This window comes from Octopus bimaculoides, chromosome 10 (genome assembly GCF_046866305.1).
Source record: "Octopus bimaculoides isolate indiv1 chromosome 10, ASM4686630v1, whole genome shotgun sequence".
In the NCBI taxonomy this organism is placed as follows: Eukaryota; Metazoa; Mollusca; class Cephalopoda; order Octopoda; family Octopodidae; genus Octopus; species Octopus bimaculoides.
The window spans coordinates 1,384,870-1,401,602 of NC_142937.1; the positions used below are offsets into that span (position 1 = coordinate 1,384,870).

At 38.0% G+C, this 16,733-nt stretch overlaps 1 protein-coding gene across 7 annotated transcripts in view; it reads left to right on the plus strand.

Moving 5' to 3' along the window:
* The window catches only part of LOC106867322 (cilia- and flagella-associated protein 65), a 1,093,663-nt gene that overhangs the window by 159,238 nt on the left and 917,692 nt on the right, over nucleotides 1–16,733 (plus strand). For all 7 annotated transcript variants that reach the window (XR_016243317.1, XM_089358289.1, XM_089358292.1 and 4 more), the window contains 3 exons: nucleotides 13,145–13,259; nucleotides 14,251–14,335; nucleotides 15,019–15,167. Coding sequence is in view for 6 of the 7 variants with exons in the window: in XM_089358289.1 (XP_089214415.1) it covers nucleotides 13,145–13,259; nucleotides 14,251–14,335; nucleotides 15,019–15,167 (349 nt within the window). In the remaining variant the exon portion in view is untranslated. The remainder of the gene's footprint in view (nucleotides 1–13,144; nucleotides 13,260–14,250; nucleotides 14,336–15,018; nucleotides 15,168–16,733) is intronic.

Consider the following 16,733-nt stretch of genomic DNA (forward strand, 5'->3'; position numbering starts at 1 on the left):
TCACAATCTTGAGCCAACAACCCTAACCACTTAGCCACATGCCTTCACATAGTACTATATACTCTTTTCTGCTCTAGGCATAAGGCCCAAAATTTTTGGTGAGGGGGTCAGTCGATTAGATTGACCCCAGTATGCAACTGTTGCTTAATTTACTGACCCCGAATGGCTGAAAGGCAAAGTCAACCTTGGCTACATAATACTATATACTACAAAGTGTGTAATCCAATTGCTGATTTAGATTGGCATGGCTGTGTGTTAAGAAGTTTGCTTCTCAAACCCATGGTTTCTGATTCAGTCCTATTGCTTGACATTTTGGGCACTGAATCCCCCATAGCATGTGTTGTATACTGTTTTACTTTTTCTACTGGTTTCAATCATTGCCCTGCAGCCAAGCCTTGCTAGTGTACATGTTTCAATGGTTTTAGTCAATTATATTGACCCTAGTACTTGATCTGGTACACATTTTATTAATAAGTTTTGAATGACTGGATTTGCTTTTGAGTTATGCGTCTTGTAGCAAGCTATCAACCCTTTATCAGAAAATAACTCAAAGAATGTTACATGAATTTACAACAGTATATACAAACAGACACATGCACACATCAGATCATCATTGTCATCGTCATCATCATTGTCATCGTCATCATCATCGTCATCGTCATCATCATGATCATTATCCTCATCATCATTGCTTTCATTCACTTTCTCATGCTGGCATGTGCTGGAGGGGTTGTCTTAATCCAGAGCAGTTCTTATTTGAAGTTACTGCCTTCCCAGCTGAATCAAGGACCCCATCCTGCTTCCACATTCCATTTTTTGACATGACGTCTACAGATGGATGATTCTTCTATCACCATTTACTCTACAGAGTGTGCAGGGTGTATTTTATCATAATGTCAGCACTAGAGATTTTGCTTTGCCCTTGCAAAGTTAAAAAGTCCTTTTATACCCTAATTTGTTTCCATTTCTTCTCTGGTAGTTTGTTTTATCTTCAATAAGAATTAAAAAAAGACTCATCGCTTCCCCACATTTTTTTTTTCAATTCCTTTGTTCCATTATTTTCCACTCAAATGGATGAGAAGAGAAATAGAGTGTTAAGAGTAAGAAGATTATAAGAGAGGTAGTAGTGAAAGAGGGAATGATAGACAGCTACATGATGTTTGCAGGTAAGGAGATTAGTTGGAAGCAGCATGATTGATTGAGGAGGATTGAAGAGAGATTCATGATGAAGAAGCTGGGCAATGGGATGCTAGAAGAGAACTAGGTAGATGGGAGGGAGAAGAGAGCAATGAAATAGAGAGAGAGAAGATAGTTACATGAGGATTGTTGGTAAGGAGATTGAGTAGAGGCAGCAAGAGCTGTGTAAGATGAGTGGGGAGTGTGATAGGTGGGTGACAGGGGAAGAGAGAGAGAGAGAGAGAGGGGGATGGGAGAGAGACAATGATTGATGCCAGCAATTTGTGATTGAGGAGAGGGATTAATGTGAGAGTGAGTGATGGATAATGTTGAAGATGAATGAAGGTAAGAAAGTGGGAATGATGATTGTCAAGTAATGATAGAAGAAAACATACTGTGAGAGAGTGATGGTTAGCAATAAAGATGGCTGGTGGAAAGAGTGGATTATGTATGGATAGATTCAATGTGATGCCATCCATCATTACATAGGCAATCTGATGGGAGAGAAATAAAGTGACAGTCAGGAAGGGAGAGTAATTGATAGCTAAGAGTAAAGAAGAAGAAAGACAAAAAGTGATAGTTGGAAATTCAAGATAAATGTAATGGTTGAGATATTTCCAAATGTTGATATTATACATCTGCTCTCCATATACACATGCAAACACACACAGGTACATACAAACACATACATATAAATACTTTTCTTTATGCTGGCAAGGACTATAGAAGTGTTGCTCTTAAAGCAAGATGCCCATCCTTATGCTAACCCTCACCTGCTCTCCAGCTAAGAGTAATGTTTTGTTATAATCCACTTGTCTTCAAAAGTACAGAGCTATTGGATGATTTATTTATAGGAAACTTTTGAACGAACTTCACCATTTTGTAGCTCACTGCTTTCAATTGTTTGGCTATGTGGTTAGGAAGGTTGATTCCCATCCAATTAACTTTGTGTTCAGTCCCATTGTAGAGCACCTTGAGCAAGTGTTTTCTACTATATTTCTTGTCTGCTTTGTATGTGGATTTGGTAGACAGGAACCGAATAAAGCTCATTATTTAATATATATGTAAATGATGGTGATGATGATGATGATATATGTACGTATGTATGTAATTATGTCATTGTTCAGTTTTATTTCAAGATTTCATGCCAATAGAGAAAGAATCGGCTTCTAACCTTCATTGGAATTTCAGCATCAACAACAGAGTATTTTTGTATGTATGTATGTACGTATGTATGTATGTATGTACGTATGTATGTTCTGTATGTATGTATGTATGCATGTATGTATGTCATTATTCAGTTTATTTCAAGATTTCTATGGTCTTCTCTTTTTAATTTAGAGTAAATTTTGACTGGTCACCTATTTGGTAGCAAGGTTGCAAAGAGGAGCATCTGGTTTTGTTCATCGTCCTTTAGATCTTAAGAAGGTCCTGCAGATGTTTACAATCCCAGATATTTTGACCATTTGTTGTGTATGAATTAGGGATTTGAATTGTGTGTGTGTGTGTTTGTGTGTTTATATGCATGTGTGTGTCTGTTTGTGTGTTGGTATGTTTATGTGCGTGTGTGTGTGTGTGTGTGTGTGTGTGTGAAAGTATATATGTCGGTCAGTTCTGTCTACCAAATTTCACATACAAGGTTTTGATGCCCCCAACACTACAGCAATGGCCATCATGCTTGCCAAAGCTGCTGGGTACATTGTGGCATTGCACTCAGAACTGTCTGGCTACTCATCGGATTCCTTGACCACCGTGTCAAAGGAACTTCCTCCCTATTGGGACAGATCACAAGAAGATATTTTCATTTCTTTCATGCTGACTGGTTTCTGTGGATATAAATCTAATTTTACATTTAACTAATGAAATTAACACAATTATCATTTTTGTGAATATCAATTCCATATGTAATGCAATCAGATATTTGCTTCTTTTTAAGGTGCTTATTTAAAATATACATTAACAAACAAATAATCCTTTGATAACAAATCCAAAAAGTAAAAAAACAAAATAATTATGCCACTTATCCGCATCACCATCTGCAACTTCATTATTGCTATTATTTTTGTTGCCATCATCATCATCATCATCGTCACCATCATTATTGTAGTTGTTCTTCTTCTTAAGAGATGAAAAGAGCAAAGACTTAAGCATTCATAGAATTGCTTCCAGTTATTTATGGAAATTTATAATTATGTTTTTGCTCTAATACGTGCTTAATTGTAAAGAAAAGTTGTTGATTTGTTGATTTCACAAAAACAAAAACAAAAGAAAAAACAAAAATATTAAAAAAATTTTCTTAATAAGTCTTGTTTACAATCTATTAACAACTGCCCATGAGGATATTACTTACATACGTACACACACACACATACATACATACATACATACATATTACATATGCATGTATGTATGTATGTATTTATTTATGTATGTATATGAATATATACACACATATATATATACATATATATATACATATAAGTATATATATGTATATAGATAGATAAACAGATAAATGTGGATACGCATATATCTACAGATATATGCATATAAGTTCATATATATATATATATATATATATATATATATATACAGAGAGAGAGAGAGAGAGAGAAGAGAGGGAGAGATAGATAGATATCTATGGATAGATTGATAAATAGATAGATACACACATGCATGCATACACCTATGCACATATATATAAATATACACGCACACACATATTTATATCTACATATCATATATAATGTCTGTCTGTTCTGTATATAAATATATACATATATATATACATATATATATATGTTACCTTATATGTGTAAGCATAATTATCTGTATGCATGCATTACACATCCAATACATACACACACATATATGCGTATATATGTGTGCGTGTTGTGTGTGCTTGCATATGAACATACACACATAAATGTTTATACATATACTCATATACTCACACTTACATACAAATGTATATATATGCCATTATAAGATAATTGTGGCTTTCCTTATCTTATTCAAATAATTAATTGTTATTGGTCGTCTCGCTCTGACGAGATACTGTGTGAGCAGACAGACATATATTATTGCTATCTATGGAAATTGGAAATCGCTGCTAGACTAAATTTTGTAGACATTTGAATGCATCAGACTCTGATAAAATCTTCTTTTATTTCTGATTATATTTTATTTTATGAAATTTACTCAAATTTTCAGTTACATAATCAGCAGTCTATGATAAACTGCCTAATTTTATCATTTTTCCATTTGAATGTAATTGCCTGTATGATTGTTATTATTATTATTATTATTATTATTATTATTATTATTATTATTATTATTATCAGTATTATTAAAACAAAACTCAGGTTTGGTCTCATTCCTGGTTGGATTTATGTGGGTAGCGGTTTACTACCTGTTACCTTAGGTATCCACATGTTTTCGGCAGTCATTCATGCTTAGAACACTCCTGATAATCCTTGGTGTCCCATTATTATTGTAATTATTATTGTCATAATAATAATAATTATTATTATAATAATAATAATAATGATTATTATTATTATTATTATGACAATGACAATGATGATAGTTTCTTTATTAGCCTCAAGGGCTCATGGGGAGAGAGTGCAGAAAAATTTCAGGTAATGTTAAACAGAGGGCACTTACAAAAATGGATTGTGTGTGTGGAGAAAATATTCAAAGAGGAGAGAACAGGTGAAAGATGTTATATAATATATAACTGGGCAAATTAAAAATGTATAAAACACAAAAGAGCTTTATCAAAGTATTTTCAGGATAGGAGATTCCAAAAATCTGTTGAGAAAAGGCCTTGTGTTTTATTATCTCATTCATTTAATCATTTCTCAAATTGTGTTCAAGTGCAACTGAATGTCCCTGTAAGCAGTTTTTGAGACAATTAATGTTTTGAAAAAAAAGGAAAAAAACCCAAATGTTTCTGAAAATTTGGTATTAGGTCTTAATTTTTAATTTTACTAGAAATCTATCTTTTGCATATTGTTTATATCAGATAATTGACGACACAGTTGAAGAGGTTGAGGGTGGCCATGCAGCCCTGTCTAACCTTGCTGTTGATAGGGAACCAGTCAGAGTCTATATTCTTCAAGGTCTGTGAGTGAGTTCCTGATGTTACCTTTGAGAATTATCACCTTACCAACCTAGAGTATGTGGATGATACCACTCTGTTCAGTAACTCGATTGACCAACTCAGGGACACACTGACCATTTACATAGAAGAATCAGCAAAGTTTGGCCTTCAGGTGAGTTGGGCGAAGACCAAGCTGATGCATAATGGAGATGACCTGGACCCTTCCCCTCTCGATATTGATCCTGACATCATGAAGTTTGTCAGCTTCTTCATTTATTTGGGATCCACAGTCACCAACAATGGAGACCTGACCCCAGAGATCAACCACAGATGTGGTCTGGTTGTGGAAATCATGTACTCCCTATGAAAGCCTCTTTGGCATCACTACTCTATTTCCCAGAGTACATCTACAATGTACTGGTCCTTTCCATTCTCCTCAATGAAGCAGAAATGTGGCCCCTCTTGAAGAGGGCCACCTTCAGTTTCAATAAAGCCACCTTCAGCTTCAACAACTGCTTCTTTATGAGATCTAAGTCATCTACATACTTGAATTAAGTGGTCCTGGTCCATTTTGGACATTACTCTGACTATGCCAGCCTTCAAAGTATCTTTGGTGTTATGGGCGTATTCATTGACCTCTCTCTCAATAACGTTCCACACGTAATAGTCCAATGGATTGAGATGTGGGGAATTAGGAGGCCAAATGTCAGGGGTTATGTGATCATGAAAATTTTCAGCCATCCATTACTGTGTTACTAGAGCCATGTGTGATAGTGCAGAGTCTTACTGAAACACATATGGCCTTCCATTGCATACACTGTCTATCCAGAGATTAACAATTATTTCCAGGACCTCAATGAGGGCAGCAGAGTTAACTCTAAAGCCTTATGGAAAGAAGTAAGGAGGCATCACATGCGCTTCATTGCTGACAACCCCTAAAATCATTACAGTTGCAGAAAATTTGATATGCATAACACTTGGAACTTCAGAAGGGTCTGCACAAAACCATCTGTCATTTCTTCTGTTAACTTTTTAATCTTGGTGGAAGTTTTTCTCGTTTGAGAATAACCAAATCAAATCTTCTTCTGCTGGATTTTTCAGTTTGTTTAAGAGCCTTTTAGATCTGATTTAATGATTTTCTTTTGCTTTTTCTGACAAATTGACCTTTCCTCATCATATAGAACTTATATCTGATGTCTTTGGGGACAACATTTCTGACTGTTCCTTCTGACACATGGAGAGCTTTTGCAGTTGACCTCATGAACTTTCTGGGATTGTAATCAATGGTCTGTTGAACTTGTTGGATAAATTCAGGTGTTCTGATGATTTCAGAGCACTTAGAATGCTTTTGATGCTTTTTATACTGGTGATACGTTTCCATCTTCAGTCTCTAGCTCCTTGCAAACTTTGTAGACGAAAGATCTGGCAACTTTTAAAACTCAAGATATTTCTGAATTGTTATGCTCAGCCTTTATAACCACAATAACAGCATGCCTCTTCATTTCTTGAGTAAGCAGAGGGTCTGCCATTTTCTGAAACAAAGGTTTATACAGAGTGAACAAAAAATGCAGCAATGACCCCAAAATGGTATGTCCTCAAATGCCTTACGTACCCTGTATATATATATTTATATAACTGCTACAAAGGTAAAGGGGACGCTTTAGATACAAATAATTACAGAGGCATCAAGCTGTTAGATCAGGTTATGAAAGTTACAGAGAGGGTCATAGCCCAACTAATTAGGGAGCGAATCAATTTAGATGAGATGCAGTTTGGGTTCGTGCCAGGTAAAAGCACTACTGATGCCTTATTTCTAGTGAGACAGTTGCAAGAGAAATACCTAGCTAAGGATAAACCTCTGTACCTGGCTTTCGTTGACATGGAGAAAGCCTTTGACAGGGTCCCCCGATCCCTTATCTGGTGGTCAATGAGGAAACTTGGGATAGAAGAATGGTTAGTGAGAGCTGTGCGAGCCATGTACAGAGATGCTGCCAGTAAGGTGAGGGTTGGAAATGAGTACAGCAATGAATTCCGGGTAGAGGTAGGGGTCCACCAAGGTTCCGTCCTCAGCCCCCTATTATTTACCATAGTCCTCCAGGCAATCACAGAGGAGTTCAAGACAGGTTGCCCCTGGGAGCTCCTCTATGCTGATGACCTTGCCCTAATTGCGGAGTCACTATCAGAACTAGAGGAGAAGTTTCAGGTGTGGAAGCAAGGTCTAGAATTGAAGGGCCTTAGAGTCAACCTAGCTAAAACCAAAATCCTAATAAGTAGGAAGGTAGATAAAACACAAACCCCTTCAGGTAGATGGCCCTGCTCAGTATGTAGAAAAGGAGTAGGTAGTAACTCTATAAGATGTACCCGGTGCAAGCTATGGACACATAAGAGGTGCAGCAACATCAAAGGCAGGTTAACTAGCAAGTTAGTTTTTGTTTGTGGCAGATGTTCAGGTGCAATAAAGACTGCAAACAAACAGGAAACAACTTCTATCTCATTCCAGGGTGAAAAACTAGAGGTAGTCGATAGCTTCCGCTATCTGGGCGACCAAGTTAGTAGTGGGGGTGGGTGCGCTGAAAGTGTAGCTGCTAGAATAAGAATAGCCTGGGCAAAGTTTAGAGAGCTCTTACCCCTGCTGGCGACAAAGGGACTCTCACTCAGAGTAAAAGGCAGACTGTATGACGCATGCGTACGAACAACCATGCTACATGGCAGTGAAACATGGGCTGTAACTGCTGAGGACATACGTAAGCTCGCAAGGAATGAAGCCAGTATGCTCCGTTGGATGTGTAATGTCAATGTGAATACCCGTCAGAGTGTAAGTATCTTGAGAGAAAAGCTGAACATTAGAAGCATCAGTTGTGGCGTGCAAGAGAGACGATTGCGCTGGTATGGACATGTGGTGAGAATGGAGGAGGATAGCTGCGTGAAAAAGTGCCACACCCTAACAGTTGAGGGAACCCGTGGAAGAGGTAGGCCCAGGAAGACCTGGGCTGAGGTGGTGAGGCAAGACCTTCGTACATTGGGCCTCACCGAGGCGATGACTATAGACCGAGACCTTTGGAAATGGGCTGTGCGTGAGAAGACCCGGCAAGCCAAGTAAGATCGTTGCCAGTGCCCCTGGACTGGTTCTTGTGCGGGTGGCACATGAGATGCACCATTTTGAGCGTGGCCATTGCCAGTACCGCCTGACTGGCTCCTGTAGGATTTTCGAGCGAGATCGTTGCCAGTGCCCCTGGACTGGCTTGTGCGGGTGGCACATAAAAGACACCATTTCGAGCGTGGCCGTTTTCGTGCGGGTGACACGTAAAAGCACCCACTACACTCTCTGAGTGGTTGGCGTTAGGAAGGGCATCCAGCTGTAGAAACTCTGCCAAATCAGATTGGAGCCTGGTGTTGCCATCCGGTTTCACCAGTCCTCAGTCAAATCGTCCAACCCATGCTAGCATGGAAAGCGGACGTTAAACGATGATGATGATGATACATTCTTTCTGTTGGGTTGGAACCCTGAACTGTCATATATAATGCAAATTCACATCACTCTTGGCTTCTGTGCTACTCTCCCAGAAGAATCAAAAGACATAAAAAGAGAAAAACAACTGTTGTTTGAAAAATTTCTTTCAAAACACAAAAACATTAAAATAGCGAGACATATTAAGATGAAAGTTAAGACTAATAATGTGGAAAATTTGAATTAATATTGGATTAACTCAGAAATTTAGACAAGAATCATTCTTCTACTCTTGTATTTGTAAAACTAATTTTTTTTATTCATGTTTGATCACAATATTCTAATTTTGCAGACTACTAAGCATTTTGCGAATGTGTGTGTGTGTGTGTGTTTATGTGGCATATTATGTGCATATGAAAGAAAATGAGAGAGATTGACAGATGCACACACACATACACGCATGTACACACACACACACACACACACACACACACATGCATGCAGACATCCAGGTGTAGAAACCATGCCTAAGCAATGGAGCCTATACAGCTTTCTAGATCATCATCTCCTGTCAAACATTCTGACCCATGCTAGCATGGAAAAGAGATGTTAAATGATGATGATGATGTATATATATATATATATATATATATATATATATATATATATATACATACATACATACATACATACATATATATATGTATCATCATCATCATCATCATCATCATTTAACATCCGTTCTTCATGCTTGCATGGGTTGGATGGTTTGACCAGAGCTAGCAAGCTGGGGTGCTGCACCAGACTCCAGTCTGATTTAGCATGGTTTCTATGGTAACCACTTTACAGAGTGTGCTGGATGCTTTTATGTGGCACCACCAGAGGGACCATTCTTAACACCGGTGTGGCAAAGTATGGGTCTTCTTGAGTACAGCAAATCACCAGACATCTTGGTTCTTTGTCATCTCACCTGAATGGTTCAGCATCCCAAGGTCATTCTTCAGTACTTCATCACATGTCTTCTTGCATTTTCCCCCTTCCATGTGTTCCATCTACTTTGAGAGATTGGCACTTCTTTATGGAGCTGTTGACATCCAACCACATCACATGTCCATACCAGTGCAGTCTTCTCTCTGGCACACAGCAACTAATTTCTCTTATGTATGTATATACTCATATATATATATATATATATATATACACACACAAGTGAATGTGCATGGCCCAGTGGTTAGGCACATTGCAATCATGATTGTGAAAGTGTGTGCTCAATTCCCAGATTGGCAAACTGGCTGCATGTCGTGGTTTTTGAGTGAAGCACTTCACTTCACATTGCTCCACTTCGCTAAGCTGTAAATGGATCAGCCTTGTGATCATGGTGAATGTTAGTCTGTGTGCCTAGCCAGTTGGGTCACTATATTTGAAAGATAAAATGATTGCAAAGTGCATTGTGACCAGCAATGTATGATAATCTCCAATAGTCTGGTCAATCGTGTGTTCATATGATATAGATCTATAATATAAATTGAACATGGGCGACCGTTGTATTCTTTCTTGTCTTGAGGTTCATGGCCAAACGGCTGGGTGGATTCGTGTGAAAAATTGCGCACATGTTGAGACGGGTGCATAGATTGGAACGCGCTTTGTATTTTTTCCTAACCCCCATAGTTACCGAGAAAATTGATTAAAACAACCTGCATGTGCGCGTCTTTGTGAGTGTGTGTCACTGAAGCCATTCATACATACATGCATACATACATACATGCATACATACATACATGCATACATACATACAAGAGCTACTTCCTGGAAAGTTCCAAAGAATTCCAGGAAAGTTCCAATGATGGGGAATTAGTTCCTCGAAAGTTCCAAGGAGGGGACGAATTACTTCCTGGAAAGTTCCAAGGAAGGTGATGAGGGGAAAAATTACTTCCTGGAAAGTTCCGAGGAGGGGAAATTACTTCATGGATAGTTCCAAGGACGGGGATGAATTACTTCCTGGAAAGATCCGAGGAGGGGAGGAATTACTTCCTGGAAAATTCCAAGGTAAGGGAAGAGGGGGAGGAATTTATATCCTGGAAAGTTCCGAGGAGGAGAGGAATTACTTCCTGGAAAGTTCCGAGGAGGGAATTACTTTGATTTAGGTGGGGTTAACTCCTGAAAGGTCCCAGGAGGGGGTTACTTCGTGGAAAGTTCTGAGGAAGGGAAACTACTTGCTGGAAATTCCAAGGAAGGGGAGGAGGGGATGAATTACTTCCTGGAAAGATCAGAGGAGGGGAGGAATTACTTCCTGGAAAGTTCTGAGGAGGGCGAATTTTTCCTGGAAAGTTCCGAGGAGGGGTATTACTTCATGGAAAGTTCCAAGGAAGGGGAGGAGAGGAGGAATTACACCCTTGAAAGTTCCGAGGATGGGGAATAACTCCTTGGAAAGTTTCGAGGAGGGGGGAATTACTTCCTGGAAAGTTCCAAGTTAGTGAAGGAGGGGGAATTACTGCCTAGAAAGTTCAGTGGAAGGGAGGAATTATTCCCTGGAAAGTTCCGAGGAGTGGGAGGAATTACTTCCTGGAATATTCCGAGGAGAAGGACGAATTACTTCCAGGAAAGTTCCGACAAGGGGGAGGAATTACTTCCTAGAAAGGTCTGTGGAAGGGTAAGAATTACTTCCATCTTAATTTTGATGCACCCCTCATGCTGCTGTGGAATTTGGATGATCCAAGAATGTGTAATGGCACGTGCATGATAATCAAAATTTATACTCCCGAGTTCTAGAGGCAACCATCCTTACTGGACCGGCTGCTGGTCAAGATGTTCTTATAACTGCAATGTCCCTCCTTCACTCCGATACAATCTACATGTTTAAGCGCCTTCAATTTCCTGTCAAACTCCCCTTTGCAATGGCAATAAATAAGGCACAGGGTCAATCATTGCAAATGGTTGGTTTAAATCTCACAGAGCAAGTGTTCTCCCACGGTCAACATTACGTTGTATGCTCCCGTGTTGGCAGGCCACAAGTCTATATATTTGTGCGTCAGAAGGGAAAACGAGAAACGTTGCCTACAACGAAGCGCTCCACTGAAAAGACGGCATTTCTTCACATCTTCCAAATCACCCCAGTCATCTGTCGTCTCAAAAGCTTCGTACTTGCCGTGCCAGCCAACGTAAGTCAATGACACACAACTTCACTCATTCACTCTATCTCTCTTTCTCACCCTCTCTCTCTCTTTCTCTCTCTCTCTCTCTCTCTCACATGCACGTCCATTTCATATATCTTTCAATTTCTGCTCTCTGCAAATGAAATTTTTACAGATACAACTGCTTACAAAAATTGGGATTAATGTGTAATTTCTTTCTATGTTCATAATTAAATAAATGTTTTAATGATTATACAGACGTCCAATAGAATAGCTCTCAGAAACAGACTACGTGCAAATTCTTTCTTCACAACTCCTGAAGCCATTTTCTGACAGGTGGGGTGGGGTGTGATGAAATCTTCAAACAGCTAGAGACTCCAATCAAAACAGGGGACCCAAAATGATAAGGTTGTGAAATGCTGTTATAGATTATGCCTAACCAAAAACGATCACAGCCACATCATCCAAACAGGCCGGGTAAAACCAGGTTTAGCTGCTAGTATACATATATATATACATGCAGAGAAACATACATATGCATATGCATATGAATGTCTGTGTGTGCACATATGTACATATACACATACATACAGACACACACACACACACACATGATATATATATACATATATATATGCATACATGTAATAATTTTAAATTTGGGAATACACTTGGTAGTATGCTGTTTAAAGCACATTTACTGTCTTTGGCTACCTGATGGCATCAACAGTAAGGATAAAAGTACCTCTGGATTTACTTCAGGCTTTCCTTCATGTCTGTCGAAATGAAATGTATTATAATCAAAATAAGCAGTACCAAGTTTATTGAGTGAGGTACATTTTGAATAGTCATTTGATGGGGTACATCTGCATTGAATGATGCACCAAATAATGTATCACAGTTAGTTGTACAGAATCTCACTCCTGAGAGACAGATGTAGAATGGATTGAAGCGATCCTAGTAATTAATAGAGAATCTCATCAATTCCATTTTCTCTTTCTCTCATGTTATGTATGTATGTATGTATGATAGAACAACTACCAGGTTTAAGGAAAAAGAAATAAAATAAATACTGGAGGTTGATTCATTTGACTAAAAATTTTTCAAGGTGGTGCCCCAGCTTGGCCACAATCTAATGACTGAAACAAGTGACAGATAAAAGATAATTCATTTATGTCTTTGAAATTTAAACCTGTTTCATTCGGTTTTTGTTTATCATTTTACGCTTGCTTTACTTTTTCAAGAAATCATATATTCTGTTCTTTCTCTCTTTGTTCCTTACAGAGAAGTTCCAGTAGAAGTTAGATGGTCTGCTACTGAACCTTTTGAAGTACAATGTTCTGAAGATATATTGGCACCTGAGCAGTCACATGAAGTCACTATCATATTTAAACCAAAGGTAAATGGCAATGAATTTTTATTCAAAACGATATATTTAAAGCAGTACTTTATGTTCAGTTTCTCCACTTAGTACCTTGGGCAAATGTCTTCTGCAGCTTGCACTTTTGTCAAATACACTGACTTATGTGCCATGTATTCCTTTTCATAAAACTGTGCAACATGATTTTTGTCTTTGGGCAGAAACTGTTATTTCCCATTTGCTTGCCCCTAAAAAATATGAAAAATGGTTACTATTTCCGTCAAACTTTGCTTCTGTTACATCTCTTCAAACCCCAAAGAATCCCTCTCAACACATGGCTATGATGTTCCCCCACTACTCCTGCTCATGATCAGAGATGCACATATCATCAGCCGCTAAGGGACATGTTCAAGTGGTTACAGTCAAGCAACTGACAAGCAAATCTGTGATTTTGAGCAGAATATTTGCTTTAACGATATTTCTGCTTCAGCAACTCAGCACTGAATCAGTCTGAAATGTAATGGAAACTAGGTCGGTTTGAAAACATTGATGTCTGGGTAATGAAACAAAAGAACCTGGAAGTCCAGATCACAAAACAAAGTTTGAAGGGAATAGTAATCATTTCTCTTGATTTTTAGATAGATGAAAACTAGGAAATAACACTTAACGACCAAAGACAAAAAAAAAAAAAAAAAATTTGTTACATAATTAATGTGCAAAGTTCATCAGGAGTCATGGTATCATTATCTTCATAGTTTTTCCTCCTATCAGAGATTTCTTTAGAAGTTCATGCTTCATTCTCTCTTTTGTCACTTTCCCAAATGATGACTTCGCTATCTGTTAGATAACTCATAGTGTCACACATAGTGCTCAATGACAATCTGCATCCATATTCCTGCTATTTTGTTGGTTAGCTGGATAAGGACATGATAGAGTCGCTTGATGGTCACATATTGCCTCCAGCTAGCAATTAAGTTCTTTCAAATATTCACACATGAAGTTTTATTTGGATTTATTGTTTATATTTTAGGCTGCAAGAAAATATGAAGGTGAACTTGTATGCAGATATGGAACCGAACTGAAGAAATGGAAAATTTTAAAAGCAGTTGCTCAAGGTAAGTACATATGGTTGCTTGTTTTCCTTTAACTCTCTATCTATTTATCTATCTGTCTCTCTCTCTGTCTCTGTCTCTCTCTCACACACTCTCTCTCTCTCTCTCTCTCTCTCTCTATATATATATATATATATATATATATATATATATATATCATCATCATCATCATCATCGTTTAACGTCCGCTTTCCATGCTAGCATGGGTTGGACGATTTGACTGAGGACTGGTGAAACCGGATGGCAACACCAGGCTCCAGTCTGATTTGGCAGAGTTTCTACAGCTGGATGCCCTTCCTAACGCCAACCACTCAGAGAGTGTAGTGGGTGCTTTTACGTGTCACCCGCACGAAAACGGCCACGCTCGAAATGGTTTCTTTTATGTGCCACCCACACAAGCCAGTCCAGGGGCACTGGCAACGATCTCGCTCGAAAATCCTACGGGAGCCAGTCAGGCGGTACTGGCAACGGCCACGCTCAAAATGGTGCATCTCATGTGCCACCCGCACAAGAACCAGTCCAGGGGCACTGGCAACGATCTTACTTGGCACACATATATAATCAGATGAATTAATAACAGATAATGGATAATTGTCAGCTTATTACAGCTGTTTCTTACATATTTACCTTGCCTACCTAGGAAGCATGTCCCTGATATGTATATTTGTTTTCTTTCATTGTCAAAGGAAAATATCCTCACTTGAAGATATCTGCTACTGGTTTGGGATTGTGTTATGAAGAATCTCCAGAAGGAACACAGGCAAACATTGATTTTGGAGTCATTCCCATTGGACAAACAGTGAAGAAATATATTACAGTAGAAAATCTGTCACATGTAAGTAAAGACAACAAAATATTAAACGATAAACATCTAATTTCTGTGTGACACATAATTTTGTGTAAAGTTTTTGAGCTGATTGATTATATAAGAATTACCAGTTCATATCATGCCTATATTGTCTTCAAATTTTGGCACAAGGTCAGCAATTTCAGGGGAAGGGGTAAGTTGATTAAGAGGGTTACTGAAATTTCCTGGCTCTAAGGGTATTGCGAAAGGCCTGGTTGGAGGCCCAACTTTCCAAGTTCTACAGGGAGCATGCCCTTGCTTACCACCCACCTCAGTTTCTAGACATGAGCGGTCCTGAGACCAAGGCCTCTACTACGAATTTTAAGAAATGTGGTGGAAAACTAGCTCAGGATGGCAGGGATGCTACTCCCTGAGACCCCTTTTGGAGTCCCCTACCTAAATCCAGCTGTATTTTATTTTGCCCAAGGCCAAAAAACTTTTCAGTACCCTCTTGTACATTGACCCAAATGATGGTCTGACCATCTGCCAAGTAAATGGGAAGCAGTAATTGATGTAGATGGTGAATATGGTCTGGAATAATCAAAAAAGCTGCAATAATTATGCACCAACCCAATATATATATATGTGTGCGTGTGTGTACATACACACACACATACATATATATACATGTATATATATATATATATATATATATATATATATATATATATATATATATATATATATCTATATATATATCTATATATATATATATCTATCTATCTATATATATATATATATATATATATATATATATATATATATATATATATATATATATATATATATACTCTCTGAGTGGTTGGCGTTAGGAAGGGCATCCAGCTGTAGAAACTCTGCCAAATCAGATTGGAGGCTGGCGTTGCCATCCGGTTTCACCAGTCCTCAGTTAAATCGTCCAACCCATGCTAGCATGGCGGGCGGACGTTAAACGATGATGATGATGATGATGATATATATATATATATACGTACATATATATACACACATATATATACATACATGCATATACACATACACATGCATAAAAACATGTGCACAAACGTTTATGTTGAGAAGTCAATTTAGAAGTAAAAACTAGGAAAAGCTCCACTGCATCAAGAAGAATTGGCAAGAAGTATGGGAAGGAGCAGGAAACCCCCCCCCCCCTAAAATGGGCATACAAAGTCAAGGAGTGTAAGAGATCTAGGTGTTTTGGACAGGTGTCCCTTGTCCGTATAAATGGAAGATAAGGGAAGAAAAAGTTATACAGAAAGAAAACACACTATAATTTCTTTATTCCTAGGAACATAGATGTAATATAAAAATACGTCATTCTGAATTTGTGGGTTTAGAATTAAAAAAAAATAAAAAATAAAAAATTCTGCAATAAATAATTGAAAAGCCGATTGATCAAAGTACCAGAGTTACATTGATTTTTCTGTGACTTAATTAGTTTCAGAACCGGGGTCTTTGCATAGCCTGATATTTCGTGTTAAATAAAAAAAAAGAATACAATAAATTTATTTATTAAGGAGAAGTTTCCTTGAAGGATTCGATAAATTTAGTTATTTT